Source organism: Cebus imitator, unplaced genomic scaffold (genome assembly GCF_001604975.1).
Source record: "Cebus imitator isolate Cc_AM_T3 unplaced genomic scaffold, Cebus_imitator-1.0 Scaffold18, whole genome shotgun sequence".
In the NCBI taxonomy this organism is placed as follows: Eukaryota; Metazoa; Chordata; class Mammalia; order Primates; family Cebidae; genus Cebus; species Cebus imitator.
The window spans coordinates 11,103,322-11,119,744 of NW_016107333.1; the positions used below are offsets into that span (position 1 = coordinate 11,103,322).

General features: G+C 51.3%; 1 protein-coding gene across 6 annotated transcripts; it reads left to right on the plus strand.

Moving 5' to 3' along the window:
- The first annotated feature begins 3,648 nt into the window (after positions 1–3,648).
- On the plus strand, positions 3,649–15,829 carry FAM110A (family with sequence similarity 110 member A). 6 transcript variants are annotated; one of them, XM_017515344.2, is made up of 3 exons: positions 11,439–11,501; positions 12,139–12,325; positions 14,271–15,829. In XM_017515344.2, exon 3 carries the CDS (start codon positions 14,368–14,370, stop codon positions 15,253–15,255), a length of 888 nt encoding a protein of 295 aa, XP_017370833.1. In that variant the 5' UTR covers positions 11,439–11,501; positions 12,139–12,325; positions 14,271–14,367; the 3' UTR covers positions 15,256–15,829. The 6 variants fall into 6 exon arrangements, with proteins under 6 accessions (XP_017370818.1, XP_037589511.1, XP_037589493.1 ...); XM_037733580.1 differs by having other exon boundaries at positions 11,470–11,501; positions 12,230–12,325; XM_017515329.1 differs by lacking the exons at positions 11,439–11,501; positions 12,139–12,325 and adding an exon at positions 3,649–3,898.
- The last annotated feature ends 594 nt before the right edge of the window (positions 15,830–16,423 follow it).

The following is a 16,423-nucleotide window of genomic DNA, read 5'->3' on the forward strand; positions in this document are numbered from 1 at the left end:
CCTCCCTCCCTCCCTCTGTTCGTTCATTCGTTCTTTCTTTTTCTCTTTCTTTCTTTCTTTCTTTTTTCTTTCTTTCTTCTCCTTCCTTCCTTCCTCCTTCCTTCCGTCTCTCTCTCTCTCTCTCTTTCTCTTTCTTTCTTGTCTCACTCTGTTGCACAGCCTGGAGTGCAGTGGCACACTCTTGACTCACTGCAACCTCTGCCACCCAGATTCAAGTGACTCTCCTGGGATTAGAGGCACCCACCACCCACGTCCAGCTAATTTTGTGTATTTTTAGTAGAGATGGGATTCTGTCACATTGTCCAGGTTGGTCTCAAGCTCCTGAGCTCAGTTGATCCACCTGCCTCCGCCTCCCAAAGTGCTAGGATAACAGGTATGAGCCACCGTGCCTGGCCAGCTAATTTCTTTTTCAAATTTTTTGTGGAGCTGGGGTCTCACTTTGTTGCCCAGGTTAGTAGAAGCCCCTGGGTTCAAGCAATCCTTCCACCTCGACCTCCCAAAGTGGTGGGATCACAGGCATGAGCCACCGTATTGTGGTTTCTTGTATCTGTCTGACCAAATATTCACTTTATTACTTAATTTCGTGCTTGTAATTTTTTCTTAAAGAAGTCTCCCTAAGGCCAGGTGCTGTGACTCATGTTTGTAATTCCAGCACTTTGGGAGTCTGAAGTGGGCGGATCACCTGGTGAGGAGTTCAAGACCAGCCTGGCCAACATAGTGAAACTCTGTCTCTACTAAAAATACAAAAAATTAGCTGGGTGTGGTGAAGGGCACCTGTAATCCCAGCTACTCGGGAGGCTGGGACAGGAGAATCACTTCATCCCGGGAGGCGAAGGTTGCAAGGAGCTGATATTGAGCGATTGCACTCCAGCCTGGGCGGTAACAGTGAAACTCCGTCTCAAAAAAAACCAAAAACCAAAAAGCAAAACAACAGCTCCCTAGGCTGTATAAGCATCAGGAAATACAAAGCCTGAAGCCACCCTGTAGGTGGCTTCAATTTTCTCTTGTGTCTTACAGGATCACAGGATTCCCCCTTGCCTTTCCTCACGGTTACTCCCAAACAGTTCTCGAATGTTTACAAGAGAATATAACAGAGTGGTTCAGAGAATTCACTCTGCATCCAGACAGACCTTAGTTTTCTCATCTAATTAATGGGAATAATAGCAGGATCTCTTGCCTTAGATAGTCATGAAGTCAAATGAGATGCTGTGTATAAAGCCTTGAACACAATGCAGCAGAGGGCACAGAGCCAGGTTTGATATTTAGCTGGTCCTCACAGATACAGCAGACTCCCTGTTTATGACAGTGGTTGGCTCTGATTTAGCTGGTGTCCCTGCTACAGTGCACAATTATTATTAGATATTGATATATTATTGGCTCCCTCTCCTGCCCACCCAGGGGTTTACACAGTAAGTTCTCAATTATTGGCAATCAAATCAAAGAATGAAAGCCAGGGAAAATGTGGCAAATATACAACATGGAATATTATGCAGCCATCAAAAACGATGCGTTCGTGTAACACATGGACACAGGGAGGGGAGCATCACACACTGGGGTCTGTCGGGGGGAAATAGGGGAGGGACAGCGGGGGGTGGGGAGTTGGGGAGAGATAGCATGGAAGAAATGCCAGATATAGGTGATGGGGAGGAAGGCAGCAAATCACACTGCCATGTGTGTACCTATGCAACAATCGTGCATGTTCTTCACATGTACCTCAAAACCTAAAATGCAATAAAAAAATAAAAATAAAAGAAAGATATCAGCTGGAATAAAACAGAGACGCTGGTTCCAAACTGAGCAATTCAGATTGACTGCTATAAAATTTCCTCACATCAAAGGCCCTTAGAGTTAATTTGTTCTAATCCCCCTAAAAATGTGCTTTTTTGATATGTTCAAGTGTTGGAAATTTGGAAAATTCACAAAAACACAAGGAAGAATTTAACTGCTATTATTCTAGATTATACACATGTACATATGTATTTAATACATATTTATGCTGTATATAGTGTTTTGTAGCATACTGTATTTTAAAAAATTTGGGAGGGGTGCATTAGCTCTTGCCTGTAATCCCAGTAACTCAGGAGGCCAAAGCAGGAGGATCACTTGAGGCTAGGAGTTCTATACTGGCCGGGGGCAACATAGTGAGACCCATTGCTTGACATGGTGATGCGGGCCTGTAGTCTTAGTTACTCTGGAGGGTGAGGTGGGAGGATTGCTTCAACCTAGGATACAGTGGGCTGTGATTGTGCCACTGCACTCCACACTGGGGGCAAAAGAGCTAGACTCTGTCTCTAAAAAACACAAATAAATAAATATTTGATACCTAGCATTTCACCCATCTTTAAACATCTTTTAGCTAATTCACATTTATTTTTATTTTTATTTTTTTGAGATGATGTCTTGCTCTGTTGCCCAGGCTGGGGTGCAATGGCGTGGTCTTGGCTCACTGCATCCTCCACATCCCAGGTTCAATTGATTCTTTCTGCCTCAGCCTCCCAAGTAGCTGGGATTACAGGCATGCACCACTATACCTGGCTAATTTTCGTATTTTTAGTAGAGATAAGGTTTCGCTGTGTTGGCCAGGCTGATCTTGAACTCCTGACCTCAGGTGATCTGATTGCCTTGGCCTCCCAAAGTGCTGGGATTACAGATGTGAGCCACTGCTCCCAGTGGCTACTTCACTTTTAATGGCTGCATAATATTCTTCATCAGAAAGTGGAAATAATTAGGCAAGGCGCCGTGGCTCATGGCTGTAATCCTAGTACTTTGGGAGGCTGAGCTGGGAGGATTGCTAGAGCTCAGGAGCTTGAAACCAGTCTGGGCAACATGGCAAAATCCTGTCTCTAAAAAATCCAGAAAATACCCGGTCTGGTGGCGCACACCTGTAGTCCCAGCTACTTGGGAGGCTGAGGTGGGAAGATTGCTTGACCCCAGGAGGTTGAGGCTGCCGTGAGCTGAGATCGCGCCACTGCACTCCAGCCTGGGTGACATGAGACTCCATCTCAAAAAAAAAGTGTTAATAATTAAAATTACTTTTAGAGGATTATGTCATGAGCCTTGACAAGAGTTGTTCTGTAAAGCTACCTGGCATGGAAAAAAACTCAATTAAGTTAGCTCTTCCACAGATGGACTTATGTAACCAACTCCTTTCAACAGGCATTGAAGTTGCTTCCATTATTTTGCTGCGATGAATAAGGCTGAGCAATATTAATCTTTGCTCATATCTTTGGTCATTTCCTTTGTAAACTTCGGGCTGCTGGGTGTGCACATTTTAAAATTAACTCCCTCGTCACGCAGTTAGGAGAACAGAGAAAGGAAGGGGCTTGCCAGGGGTCACACAGGGAGTTAGCGTCAAAGTCAGGACCAGGAACCAGCCAGGGTCCTCTAACTGGAACTCTTCCAGCTGGCGACCTAGAGAAAGTCCCAGCTGGAAGCGGGAGGGAGGAGGAAGTGAAAGAACCAGGTGCAGAGGCTGAAACTGCGGAGGGAAGAAGGTGGGGCCAGCTGGAAGGAGGGGGCGGGGCTTCTGAGCCGCGCAACCCCTCCGGGCGGCTGAAGCTAAGAGGTCGCCTGGCAACACCCGCGGCGCGGCGTTCGAACGGAAGCGAGGAACCAATCAGGAAATCCGGGGCGAACCATTCTGGTGTGAAGGGGGGTGGCGTGCTCACTTCCCCTTCCTCGGCGCCCCAGAGACTTCCCCCCCCAGTGGGGTCCTTCGGCAGTCAGGGCCACTCGCTCAGCTCGGCTGAGGGGGGCAGCTCTGAAGAGGATCCCAAGGGTCCCCACACGGGGCAAGGGCCTCCCGGGCGTCGTTGGGAGCGGCCATTCCCGGCCGGGTCCGAGCTGTCAGCCAAAGTCTGCGCTGGAGGAGCCGAGACACGCCTAGCGCGGGCTCCAGGTGAGGGCGGGAGTGGTTCCGGGTGCGACCCCGGGTCTGGGGGTGCTCGGTTCCCCGAGCGCCTGCTGTCTGCGTTTTCCCCGCGTCGTACCTGCGTGTCATTTCACAGATGAGGACTCTGAGGCTCAGGGAGGCAAGTGTCCCGGCCCGGCGAGCTCTGGCAGAGAATCCGGTTCAAGTCTTTCCGCCCCACCTCGCAGCCTCCATTCTAGTCACGTTTGGATTTGCCTTGAGAGGCCCAGACGGGCAACCGGTAGTCACTTTCCCATCGTTTTATCGGCAGGGACACGGCCTATGGACCCCTGGCTGGATCACCTATCCTCCCGCCCCGCGGTATCCTCGGGATACCCCTTTTGGGGGTCTGTGTTTCCTTTTTCGCAGTTGGACCCGGTTCATTTGGCGCCCTTCTGCCTACGGGGCTCTGAATTCGGTAGGGGTTGGGCTTGGCTTCTTTGGCGACCTTCTGCCTACGAGGCTGTGAATTCCAGAGCTGCCCCTCAGAGGACCACTCTTTGGGGATTGGACGGACTGACATTTCTGGGCTGGATGTAGGGGCAGCAGATTCTCTGGCCCCCAGAGTTGCTGTTGGCCTCTTGGGAATCTGCCCCATTTTGGGGAAGGGAATAGAGCCAGTCCCTAAACCAAAGCCACTAGTCACCAGAGACTTTGGAATTTGGGGTGGGGCTGGGATCCTCCTAGGTGGAGCATCTGACCTAGGCCAGTCCCTGCTCTGTCTCCTGGGAACACCCCTGCCCCCTAGGTTGTTGTCAGTCTCCTTTTCTAGGTGGGGAAACAGGTTCTAAGAAGTTATGCCCCTTGTCGAAGTCACAGTCAGACAATGCAGTGGTTGGCTCCTAGTCCCTCTGGCTTCAATCTTAGAATCCTTGACACTCAATCATACGTTTTGAGAGTCTTGAATCTCTTCACCAGGGAGTTACTTATCCTGTCTCTTCTGGCGCCTCCTCCTGGCTTTCGGGACAGGAGCTCAGAGGACTCAGAAAGAAAACAAGACTTTCCTTTATACTTTCAACAAATATTATTTATTGACTTCATAAGCCCGCTCTTCTTGCATGTTTTTTCTCTCTCAGTAGCATTTACTCCGCGTTATGTCCTGTATATTTTACTTATTAGCACATTTATCATCTTCCACTAGAATGTGATGCAAGGCAGGGGCGGAGGCAATTGAGGTCCTCACCACCAGTGCAAAATTTAGGGATGCCCAAAACCTCAGTAATCAACATAACTGAAACTAACATTTATGGACCATTTGTGTGTTGTGCAGGCAGGAGGTTAACTCACAGCCCTCACAGAGTGCTGTCCTCCCATCTCTGTCACAATTACAAATGCCATCCCCCAGACCCAGCTGTCCCACTTCTAGGCAAAATTCTGTAGATGCAGTGATGCTGCAATGTGGTTTGTAGGCAGAAACGATGCACATGCTAAGTGCCACCAGTAGGGGATGATGGGAAATTATACTGTGTAGCTGGGAAAAAAGGACATGGCTGTTCTTTATGTACTGATGTGGCTCCAATAACAAAATACATTATTGAGCAAAAAGAACAAGATGAAAACAGTACACACAGCATCATGATACCATATGTGTAAAAATGGAGACAGAATATGTATTCATACTTGCCTGCATCTACCTAAAGTCTCCCAGGAAGGATAAGCAACTGTCTGGTCACAGTGGTACCTGCAGGGAGGAGAACTGGGGACAGGGTGGGAGGAGTTCTTTTTTTTAACTTCATTGTCTTTATTGTTTTTGAATTTTGAGTTGTATGCATGTATCACCCGGTTTAAAATTTTTAAAATTAAGGCAGGGTGTGGTGACCCACGCCTGTAATTTCAGCACTTTGGGAGGCTGAGGCAGGTGGATCAGCTGAGGCCAGGAGTTCAAGACCAGCCTGGCCAACATGGTGAAATCTCGTCTTTACTAAAAAATACAAATGTTAGTCAGCTGTGGTGGCACGAGCCTGTGATCCCAGCTACTTGGGAGGCTGAGGCAGGATAATTGCTTGAACCCGGAAGGCGGAGGTTACCATGAGCTGAGATCATGCCATTTCATTCCAGCCTGGGTGACAAGAAGAAAGCTCTGTCTCCAAAAAAAAAAAAAAATTATATATATATACACACACACACACACACACACACACACATATACGTATATATATATACATGTATATATATATGCGTATATATATGTGCGCAGATTTATATATAGACATTTTTATAAATCATGAGACCACTGCTGTGTCCCTGACTTGCTCTGTGACATTGAGTGAGTTTCTTCACTCTCTGGGCTGAGATAAGTTTTGATGGTGCACTCCGGCTTGGGCAGAGGGCAATCTAGGATAGGAACTGGACTTGGCTGTGGCTCTGCCTCCCCCTCACCTTTGTCATCCTGCATGCCAGGTCCTTCCCCAAGACCTTGCATGTGTTATCTCTCTCACTCTGCCCCCACTGCAAAATCTTTTGTCTCCATTTTGCAATCTCAAGTGCAGACCTACGCCTAGAAGATCAATTTGGTAGAGGTGAGCGTATCAGTGGACCTAGATGTCCACATCCACACCCATTCCACAGCCTACTCCCTTCTCCCTTCCTAAAGTTTGTGCAAGGCTGCCCTGAGCAAGGCTGACTCCTGGGCAGGCCAGGGCACCAGCGTCTGGGAGGCCTCCAGAAATAGTTCAGGGACTGCTGTGGCTCTGGAGGTGGCCTAGCTGGGTGTCTCTGACCTGGACAGCTGGGCTGAAATTGAGCTGGGCTGCCCTGTTGGCTGGCCCCTTGCCACTGCCTGGAGCCTTCCTGATCTCCTCTGGGGCAGGCAAGGGCCTCCCCAAATCTAGGCCAGGCTTCCACTGAAGGGAAAGAAAGAAGCAGGTGGAAGGAAGGGGGTGGATTGAGTATAGAATGTCATGAAAATTATAACCATTGGAAACCACACCTCCCACCCCCTCACCAAAGAGTAAAAATCACTGACACCTCTTGAGCACTTACTGTGTTCTTAGTACTTTACAAGTATGAACTAATTTAATTCCCTCAACTCTGTGACATAAGGTAGTTACTGCTGTTCTTATTTCCATCTTGCAGAGGGGAAACTGAGCACAAGAGGTTTAATAATTTGCCTAAGATCACCTAGAGGTGGAATTTGAACCCAGGGAGTCTGGCTCTACATTTTACATTGCTTTTTTTTTTTTTTTTGATGGGGGGGGGTGGGGTGAGTGTAGTAAAATGTATATAAAATAAAATTTACCATTGTAACCACTTTTAAGTATACAGTTCAGTGGTGTTAAGTACGTTCACACTGTTGTACAACCATCACCACCATCCATCTTTAGAATGTTTTCATCTTCCCAAACTGAAACTTCATACCCAATAAACAGTTCCCCATTGCCACACCCCCCAGTGCCTGGCAATCACCATTCTACTTTCTATTTGAGTAAATTTGACTGCTTTAGGTACCTCTAGGTATTATAAATGGAATGATACAGTATTTGCCTTGTTGTATCTGGTTTATTTCACTTAGCGTAATATCTTTAAGCTTCACCCACATTGTCATATGTGTTAGAATTTCCTTTTTAAGGCTGAATGATATTCTAATATTCTATGTATGTGCTACATTTGTTTATCCATTCATTCCTTGACAGATACTTGGATTGCTTTCAGCTGTTGTGATTAATGCTGCTTTGAGCATGGTTGTTTCAGTTCCTGCTTTTAATTGTTTTGGGTATACACTCAAGTGGAATTGCTGGGAGATCCTATGGTAATTCTCTTTAGTTTTTTTTAAATTTGTTTTAATTATTATTATTATTTTTTGAGATGGAGTCTTGCTCTGTCACCCAGGCTGGAGTGCAATGGTGCGATCTTGGCTCACTGCAACCTCTGCCTACCGGGTTCAAGTGATTCTCCTGCCTAAGCCTCCCCAGTAGCTGGGACTACAGATGCATGCCAACACGCCCGATTAATTTTTGTATTTTTAGTAGAGATGGAGTTTCACCGTATTGGTCAGGCTGGTCTTGAACTCCTGACCTCGTGATCTGCCCACCTTGGCCTCCCCAAATGTTGGGATTACAGGTGTGAGCCACCATGCCCAGCCCAATGTGGTTTAATTTTTTGAGGAACAACTTTGCTGCTTTTCACAGTGACTGCACCATTTTATGTGTCCATCAGCAGTGCACAAAGTGCTAATTTCTCAAAATAACATCCACACCAACACTTGTTATTTTCTGTTTGTATTTTTTTTGGTAATGGCTATCTTCAGGGGTGCGATGTGGTATCTTATTGTGGTTTTAAATTACATTTCCCTAATGATTAACGGTGCTGAGTGTTTTTTATTGTGCTTATTGGCCATTTGTGTATCTTTGGAGAAATCTCTATTCAAGTGACTCTGCATTCTTAACCATTACCAGTGCTTCTCTTAGATTTGTAACCTCTGAGAATAGTGGGTCAGCATTCTGGGCTGATGAAGGCCTCCCTCAGGAGCTGGCCACTGGATGATCTGTTTGGTTGAATAGTTATCATCGCCCACACTTTGGTGGCATTTGTCATTCATGGGCCTCATGCAGAGAGGGAGGCACTCTTGTGAGTCCTCCCAATTACAGTTGGGGAAACTGAGATATGGAGAAGTTGAGTATCTTACCCAAGGTAGCATAGCTAATCATGGTGGAGCTGGGATTTGAATGAGTTCTGGAGTCCATGCTGTACCTTACAGATATGGCCAGGGGGATGCAATGGCAAAGGCCACTGCAGGCAGTACAACCAGTGTGTGCAGAGGTTTGGATATGGTGGCTTTGGAGAAAGAACAGGTCTTGGGTAGAAGTGGTCAGAGCCCAGCTTGAATGGGGGTGACCTGAAGTGGGAGGAAGAGTAGGACAGGTCTAGAGAGGCCAGGAACAGCGTCAGAGTTTGGGGAGGAGGCTTGGTGCTTAGGGACCCTGGCCTTTTTTCTTCTCACAAAATATTTATTAATTATAAAGGAAAAATAATAACTGCACAGTGGAGAAATTTGGCAGATAGTGCCTTAACCAAGGAATTGGCTGATCACTAAGATTAAGACAAACTGTTGTTATGGGTGGGTGTGTAATGTACCTACAGTCCCAATTACTCAGGAGGCTGAGATGGGGGGATTGAGCCCATCTGTTTGAGGCTGCAGTGAGCTATGGAGTGCACGCTAACCTGAGCAACACAGTAAGACCTCATCTCTAAAAAAAGAAAAAGGAAGCCTCCCAATACCACGTACTAAGAAGGACACAATGTCACTTCTTTGTTATTCCTGACAGATATGTTTAACTTTCTCTCCTTTCTTTCTTCCTCTCTTTTTCTCTTTCTTTTTCTTCTTCCTTATTGATGTAAGAAAAAGCTTTATACATTTAATGTATACCTCTCAATGATTGGCCTTGGCCTTTGAGGTGTCCTGGGTCCAGTCCAGCCACTTGTCCAGTGGTGTTTCCTCTTGTTTGGTCCCTGGAGGAAGAAAATATGGAAGGGTGTGATGGACCTCATGGTCCAGTGGGAGAGACAGCAAACAAGTTATATTTCCTATCCTAGATAACAGAGTATCTAAAATGACAGGATGCAATGAATGCTCAGGAAGGAATAAAATGGGTGAAAGAGCTGAGACCCCCTTTTTGGTGAGATCTGAAGTGGATGAGGGAGGAGGTTCCAGGCAGAGAACAACTGGTGCAAAAGCCCTGAGGCAGCAAAGACCTTGTGTTCAGGAATAGCAAGGAGGGCTTTGTGGCCAGGGCAGGAAAGGCTGGAGATAAGATGGGAGATCTGGATAAGGACTAAGTCCTGGAAGGCCTGAGGGCCAAGTGGGGAGCTTGGATTTTATTGTGAGGGAGCCACAGGAGGGTTTAAACCCGGCAGTAATGAGATCTTATTTCTGCTGGGAAAACATTGCCATGATTGCCCCCATTTTACAGCAGAGGAAACCGAGACTCAGAACCATAACCAGGGAGTGCTTCCTAAGGTGGGTTCTAACTCTGGGGTCCAGCTGAGGAGGCAGTAGATTATTTAGGAATTTCTTGGAGGGCACATCTGGTGAGGGGCCAAAGCCCAACACTGAAAATATTGTCTCTTCCACCTCCCCTCCCCAGATATGAGCCTGGGTTCCAATCTTGGCTCTACCATTTATCAGCTGTGTAATTTTGAGCAAGTGGCCTTACCTCTTGGAGCCTCAGTTTTCTCATCCAAAAATGAATATAATAATGGTAGCCACCTCACAGGGTAGGTGTGAGGATCAAATGAGTTAACATTTTGTAAAGTGCTTTGAAGAGCGTCTGGTACAAAGAAAGTGCTCAGATGAGATTTGCTTTTTTTTTTTATTATGAAAATCATTATTGTTGTTTTGCTGTTACTACTATTAGTGCCTAAAGGAACACTCCCCATCCCCCATTTTTGCCTCAGTGGAGGGCTAGGCAGGGCCCTGCAGGCCATTTGGGGGATGATGGACTTGTTGCCCCCTCCCCTGTAAAGTTAGGGACTGGAGGAGGCTGCAGTGCCCAGGGGAAGGAAAGCTGATGTGAATCACTGCCGGCCTCCTCATGCCCTACAACCTAGCCCTGGCCCAGCTCCCACAGGCAGGGAACAGGAGCCTCTTCAGCCTGTGCAGAGCAGAGGGCTGAGGCTGAGGCCTGGGGGACCCCTCCTTTCTGGGTCTCAGGATTCCCGTGGAAAATGGCCTATCAAATGCACCTACCTGAAGTGAATTATAGGGCTTGGGCTGGAAGAGGTGGCAGTCACCGCCTCACCTCCCTCCTGGGAATTCCTTCCTGCAGGGCTGCAGTCTCATGGGATTAAATGAGGAGACTCGGGGGGTTTAAATGAGTATGGTGCCTGGCACTCAAAAATTCTAGTTATTGTTGCTACTATTACGGCTGTTGTTTGGGATGTGAAGGATGTAAACTGCTTTCACGAGGCTTCTAAGGCACTTCCAGGCCCAGCCTGTTCCAGAGGGACCGAATCTACACGTGACAGAATGGAGCGCCAGAGAGGTCCCGAAACCTGGTCAGGGACACACAGCTAGGAAGTGGTGGCGTTAAGGCGTGGTCTGAGGGAAAGTGCCCAGGCTGGACTCCCCTGAGTGATTTTGGGCTAGTGTTTCAGCCTCTCCCAGACTCAGTTTACCATTAGTCAAATGGGTAACAATTGAACTCACCTGATAAGTGATTGTTGGGAAGATTAAAATGGGTTACCCAATACCAAGAAAATCACTTTCCTGTGCCTAGCACAGTGAACAGCACCTGGCGGTCGTTCTGAGTCAGGGAGGGGGGCTCAGTTTGTCCATCTCTCAGATGGGTGCGCTTGCCTGCCAGGGCCACGAGGACTCCGCGCGCCAGATGTGTGGTAGGCGGGTCTCGGCTCCCGGAAGAGCTTTCCTGGGTGGTCCTGGAGCGGGTCGGACCCGGTTCCTGAGCCAGGCCAGCTGCCAGCCGCCGGGGCTCGGGTTCCGGCCCCTGCCTGGCTTTTCTTCCTCCTTTCGGGTAATACGTGGGCCGGCGGGTTCACTTGCCCGCAGCCGCCGGAAGTTGCGCAAACTCAGGTTGCCTGAGCCCCAGGTGGGCTGGGCTGGAGGAGCGCAGGCCAGCCGCGCGGGCGCAGCCAGGTACGTGCGGATCGGGGTAGGGGGCGCCCAGCCGGGGTAGTGGGCGGCCCTCCCTCCCCGGGACGGCGGGAACTGGGCAGGGATCCACCTTTTGGCTTCAAGAGGACTGTGCGGATCGTGCCGCCCTCTCCCTCATTTGAGAGACAGGCCAACTCATACTCAGGGGCGGCCAGTGGCGAGGGTCACACAGCGCCCCGCTAGCCGTCCCCCATCCCCCGCCACCAGGAGTCCTCAAGCTTGCCCCGAATTGAGGGAGAGCAAAAGCCAGTGCCTGGCACTGAGTTCCCCGCACCTTGCCCCGCGGCCTCCCGAGGCTGACGCCGGGGAGTGGGTGGGGAGGGGGCGAGGTGGGGATGCGTGCCCCGGGGATGCAAACCAGAAGGGCTGGCGGTTGGGGGCATTCATGGGATGCATTTTAATCCGTGCTGGGGCATTGGGCGATGAGAGGAGGCCCCAGAGGGGACATTGAGTCACGCTTGGGGACTGGGACCCTGGCTTCACCTGGCAAGAGCCGCTGCACCTCCGTTAGCCCACTCCTGACATGGGGCTGTTGAGGTCAGCTCACTGATCAGCCTCTGTCTTGGGCCTGCTTTGTCCGCGGTGCGGACTGGGACACACCCTCGTGGGGCTTACTTAGAGACCCCTGCGTGGGAGTGGTCTGTGGACTTGGGTCGTCAAAGTCTTCATAAAGACCAGGAGCCTGGTTGGTGGTGCCGCCTTTTTGCCAGATGCTGAGGAAAGCCCTCGACCTGCTTAATCTCTCCATCCTTATCGTGACCTGGAGGCTCCGGAAGGTCTATTTTTAACTTCATTTCACGGATAAGGTAACCGAGTCTGTAAAGCGGCGTAGCTGCTTGCGCAAGGCGCACAGCAGGCGGGTGGGTGAGCCGGTGGGCCGGCGGGCCCGCAGTGCCAAACTTGGGGTTGGCCCTCGCATCTGTTCCGGTCCCTCCAGAGGGGACCGCAGGGCCAGCAGATCGGGCCATGGGGCTGGGGGCCCGATCGGGGACGTGCCCCGCCCGTCTGACCTCCTTCCTCCCTCTTTCCCTGGATGGTGCCTGCGAGGGAACTGCCACTGCAGACGGGTTGGACTGGTTTGGGAGGTGGCAGCCTGGGAGTGGGGCAGAGTCTGGCTGCCTCTACTGTGCTCCCTTCCTGTCAGGCCCTTCCCACCTGCGGTCTCCTGGGGGTCGGCCCTGGTGGGGTGAGCCTTCCTTTCCTATCCACTCCATCTCTCTACCTTGGAAGCAGCACCCAAGGTTCTATTCCCAATTCAACGCTGCTGCAGAGGTCTCCAGCTGGTGGTTGGGGGCCAGATGGAGGAGGAGGGGACAGATATAGGTTTGCAGACATATTTTGTTTGCTGTACATGCCATGTTTTAATAATCATTATTATTGAATATGTCGACAATTAATTTAGAGTTTTCATGTACTTCTGGATTCCCAGCTTCCTAGAATACACCTACCACCTTGGACCCAGATGCCTGCAACAGGAAGGGTATACCTAGATGTCTTTAGTTTATCCCTAGTGGGCTGGTGGCTATTGAACTGGACAGCACAGGTCTAGATGGTTTGGACTACATGTCCTCTTGAGGAACACCTAGATTAAGTACCTACACCCCCCCCCACACTCTCTCTCTCTCTCTCTCTCTCTCTCTCTCTCTCTCCACCCCCCCCCCCCCCTCCCCCCCCCCCCCCCCTATTTTACAGATGAGAATATTCGGGACTTGGTATATAGGTTTTCTTCTGCCCCACCTCCAAGGGGCCTGTGGGATGACTGTGGGCTTGACTTTACTTGGAAACAGGGTCAGGGTTGGCTTGATGCCTGGGGCATCAGGCCCTGATACTTGGGTGCCCATGTAGACACTTGTGCATCCAGGTGTGTGCCCTCCTCCCTATGAGTGCCCATTCCATGGCTGCAGGCAGATTGAGAGTCTGCTGGATGCCTCCATGCAGGGCTGTGTGATTTTGGACATTCCCAGCTTCTCTCAGTGCAGCATAGCTCGGTGCTGTTTCCACATGACAGCCATTTGTGGATCACCGTGGGCCATCCAGTTCCATATTGGAAGCTGAGGGATGTCTGGACTCCACTGGGGCGGGGGTGGAGATTTTCATTGCTCTTCCCTATAAGCTCTGCCCTTTGCCTGGGGCCTGGCATGTTCAGGCGGGTGGATGGCACAGGGTAGCTTCCTGCCTGGATGGGTGAAGGGTGGAAGTGGTACCAGGCTCCCTGTGGGCAGTCGAGGTAGGGCGTGGGGCTGGAGCCCTTTTTCTTGGTCATTTAACCCTAACATCCCTGTGCCAGCACCTTCCTTCTTGGTGGTAAGAGGCAGAGACACCTACTCGCTGGGTTATTAAGCAGGTTGGTTACCTCTCTGGGCTTTAGTTTCTCCACCCAAAAAAGGGCTGTTGAGAGGACACTGAGGTTGAGTTGACTGGTGCATAGCATAGAGCCTGGAGCCTCCCTTGCTCCTGTTAGCGCGTGGTCTTGCGCTGTCTTTTCTGCTCAGGTTGCCTAGGTCTTTCTTCCCTAGCACCTTTTTTCTACTCTCTTCCTCAGCTGGGCCTGGTTCCCCCGGAGCTGAAGGGAGGGGGTGTGGGTGGGGCCTCAGGCTCAGCAGCTGTTGCTTTGTGCCTGCTGATTGGCTCATTATGAAGAAGGGGCGAGGTCTCTACCGTATAACTGGGAAGGCGTCTTACCCTCTCTCAGCCGTGGCTGAGCCTCTTTGTCTGAGCGCATTCAGCTTCTTTTTCTCTCCTTCACTGCAGCAGTTGCCGGGGTCCAGCTGCCTCCATTCTGCCTGGATCTCTGGCTCCTCATTTCTCCAGTCTCCTCAGACCAAATCCCTTGGGATATGCAGCAGCCATGCCTGTGGACATGCTGAGCCCTGGAGCCCCGGCCGCCCCTGCCCTACCTTGCCGCCTGCGGACCAAGGTCCCCGGCTACCTGCTCCGGAGGCCGGCAGATGGTGGAGTCCGGAAACCGAGTGCTGTGGAGCGCCTGGAGGCCGACAAGGCCAAGTACGTCAAGAGCCTGCATGTGGCCAACACCCGTCAGGAACCTGTGCAGCCCCTGCTGTCCAAACAGCCACTCTTTGGTCCTGAGACTCGCCGCACAGTGCTCACACCCAGCCGCCGAGCCCTGCCTGGCCCCTGCCGACGGCCCCAGCTGGACCTGGACATCCTCAGCAGCCTCATCAACTTGTGTGATAGTCCCGTGTCCCCTGCTGAGGCCAGCCGCACTCCTGGACGGGCAGAGGGAGCCGGCCAGCCTCCCCCAGCCACCCCCCCACGACCGCCACCCAGTACCTCTGCGGTCCGCCGAGTGGACGTCCGCCCTCTGCCTGCGTCACCTGCCCAGCCCTGCCCGTCACCGGGTCCTGCCGCCGCCTCCAGCCCAGCCCGGCCACCGGGTTTGCAACGCTCTAAGTCGGACTTAAGCGAGCGCTTTTCTAGGGCAGCCGCTGACCTGGAGCGCTTTTTTAACTTCTGCGGCCTGGACCCGGAGGAGGCAAGAGGGTTGGGTGTGGCCCACCTGGCACGGGCCAGCTCCGACATCGTGTCCTTGGCCGGGCCCAGTGCTGGGCCGGGCAGCTCTGAAGGGGGCTGCTCCCGCCGCAGCTCGGTTACTGTTGAGGAGCGGGCCCGGGAGCGCGTCCCCTACGGTGTGTCGGTGGTGGAGCGCAATGCCCGCGTGATCAAGTGGCTGTATGGGTTAAGGCAGGCACGGGAGAGCCCCGCAGCTGAAGGCTAGGCTGCCGCTGGACCTGGAATTCGCCACAGGACAGATCTTACAGAGGCAAGTGGCCCCTGGACCTCTCTTGCATCCATTCTCCGGATCTGCATGTCAGAGGCTCCACCCTGGGGTGAACTTGGTATGGAGGCAAAGGCTTAGAGGCTGGACCAGCATTCTTGGGCAAGGACTGACCCTGAAGGGTTTTGCTCTTTGGACAGCCGAGAACCCCTCCTTCCACCCCAATACAAGGTTTTTGACATGTTATTCCTGATTAGTTCCTCTTGTGGGGCTGTATTTGGGGTGCTTTGCCTTCCCCACTGAGAGTGAGGGCCAAGGGATCGCCTCCATCCTGTCTCGCCAGTGGCTCTGTATCCTTCCTTCCTTCCTTAGCCTCTGCCCTTTGCTGACGTCCTCTTCCTTACCCAGCAGAACTCACCCTGGGGTCGTGGCAGTGGGGAGGAGCCTATCCACTACTCTTCCTAGTCCTTGGCAGCTGGCCTAGGTGGGTAGACAATGTTGGGGGCTGGTTAGGAATCTGCACTGCTTTGACTTACCTCCCCTTGGTTAATAAACACAAATGCTTGTTTCTCAAGGGCTGGGCCTTCAGACTCTTCTGTGTTCACAAGAGAAGGGGTGAGAGAAGTCTTGGGGTGGGGCCATCAAAACAGTAATTGTTTACCCCAAGGGCATGGTGGTGGGGCATGACGATAGCGGCCGGTCTGGCCAGAGACATGTCCTCCAGGTGGGTTCTCATAACTCTCCTGGAAGGCTGGCAGGCCTGCTTCATTGAGGAAGAAATAGGTCCAGCCACCAGTGAGTTGGGATAGATCTGGGAGTAGGAATGGGGTCTTTCCCCTGCACCGGGAAGGGAGCCTGCAGGGGAAATACTGATGGGTTGCATAGACTCTCCCCAGCCTTGAGTGTTCCATCCTCCCCCCACCTTTGCCCAGTTCCCAAGGGGGCAGGAAGCTCGGAGACGGCAAACCCTGAACTTGAGGTCACACAGACCATAGAGTGAGGATGGGAAGTGGGAGTTAATGGAGGATGAGGAACTTGGGCTTGATGGCACAAAATGAGTGGCCTTGCCTGGTGATCTGGACAAGCCAGTCTCCCTCTGGGCCTCATTGGGAGAGTTAGGCAGCACAGCCCTCCTTGGGTTGGGGCACTGGTGCATTCTGGGCCCTTC

Coding starts and splice junctions, on each gene's coding strand:
- FAM110A (XM_037733565.1), top strand. CDS start 11,191: ATGGGTGCGCTTGCCTGCCAGGGCCACGAGGACTCCGCGCGCCAGATG. Junction 11,502..14,270: donor AGCCGCGCGGGCGCAGCCAG/GTACGTGCGGAT, acceptor CCTTCACTGCAG/CAGTTGCCGGGGTCCAGCTG.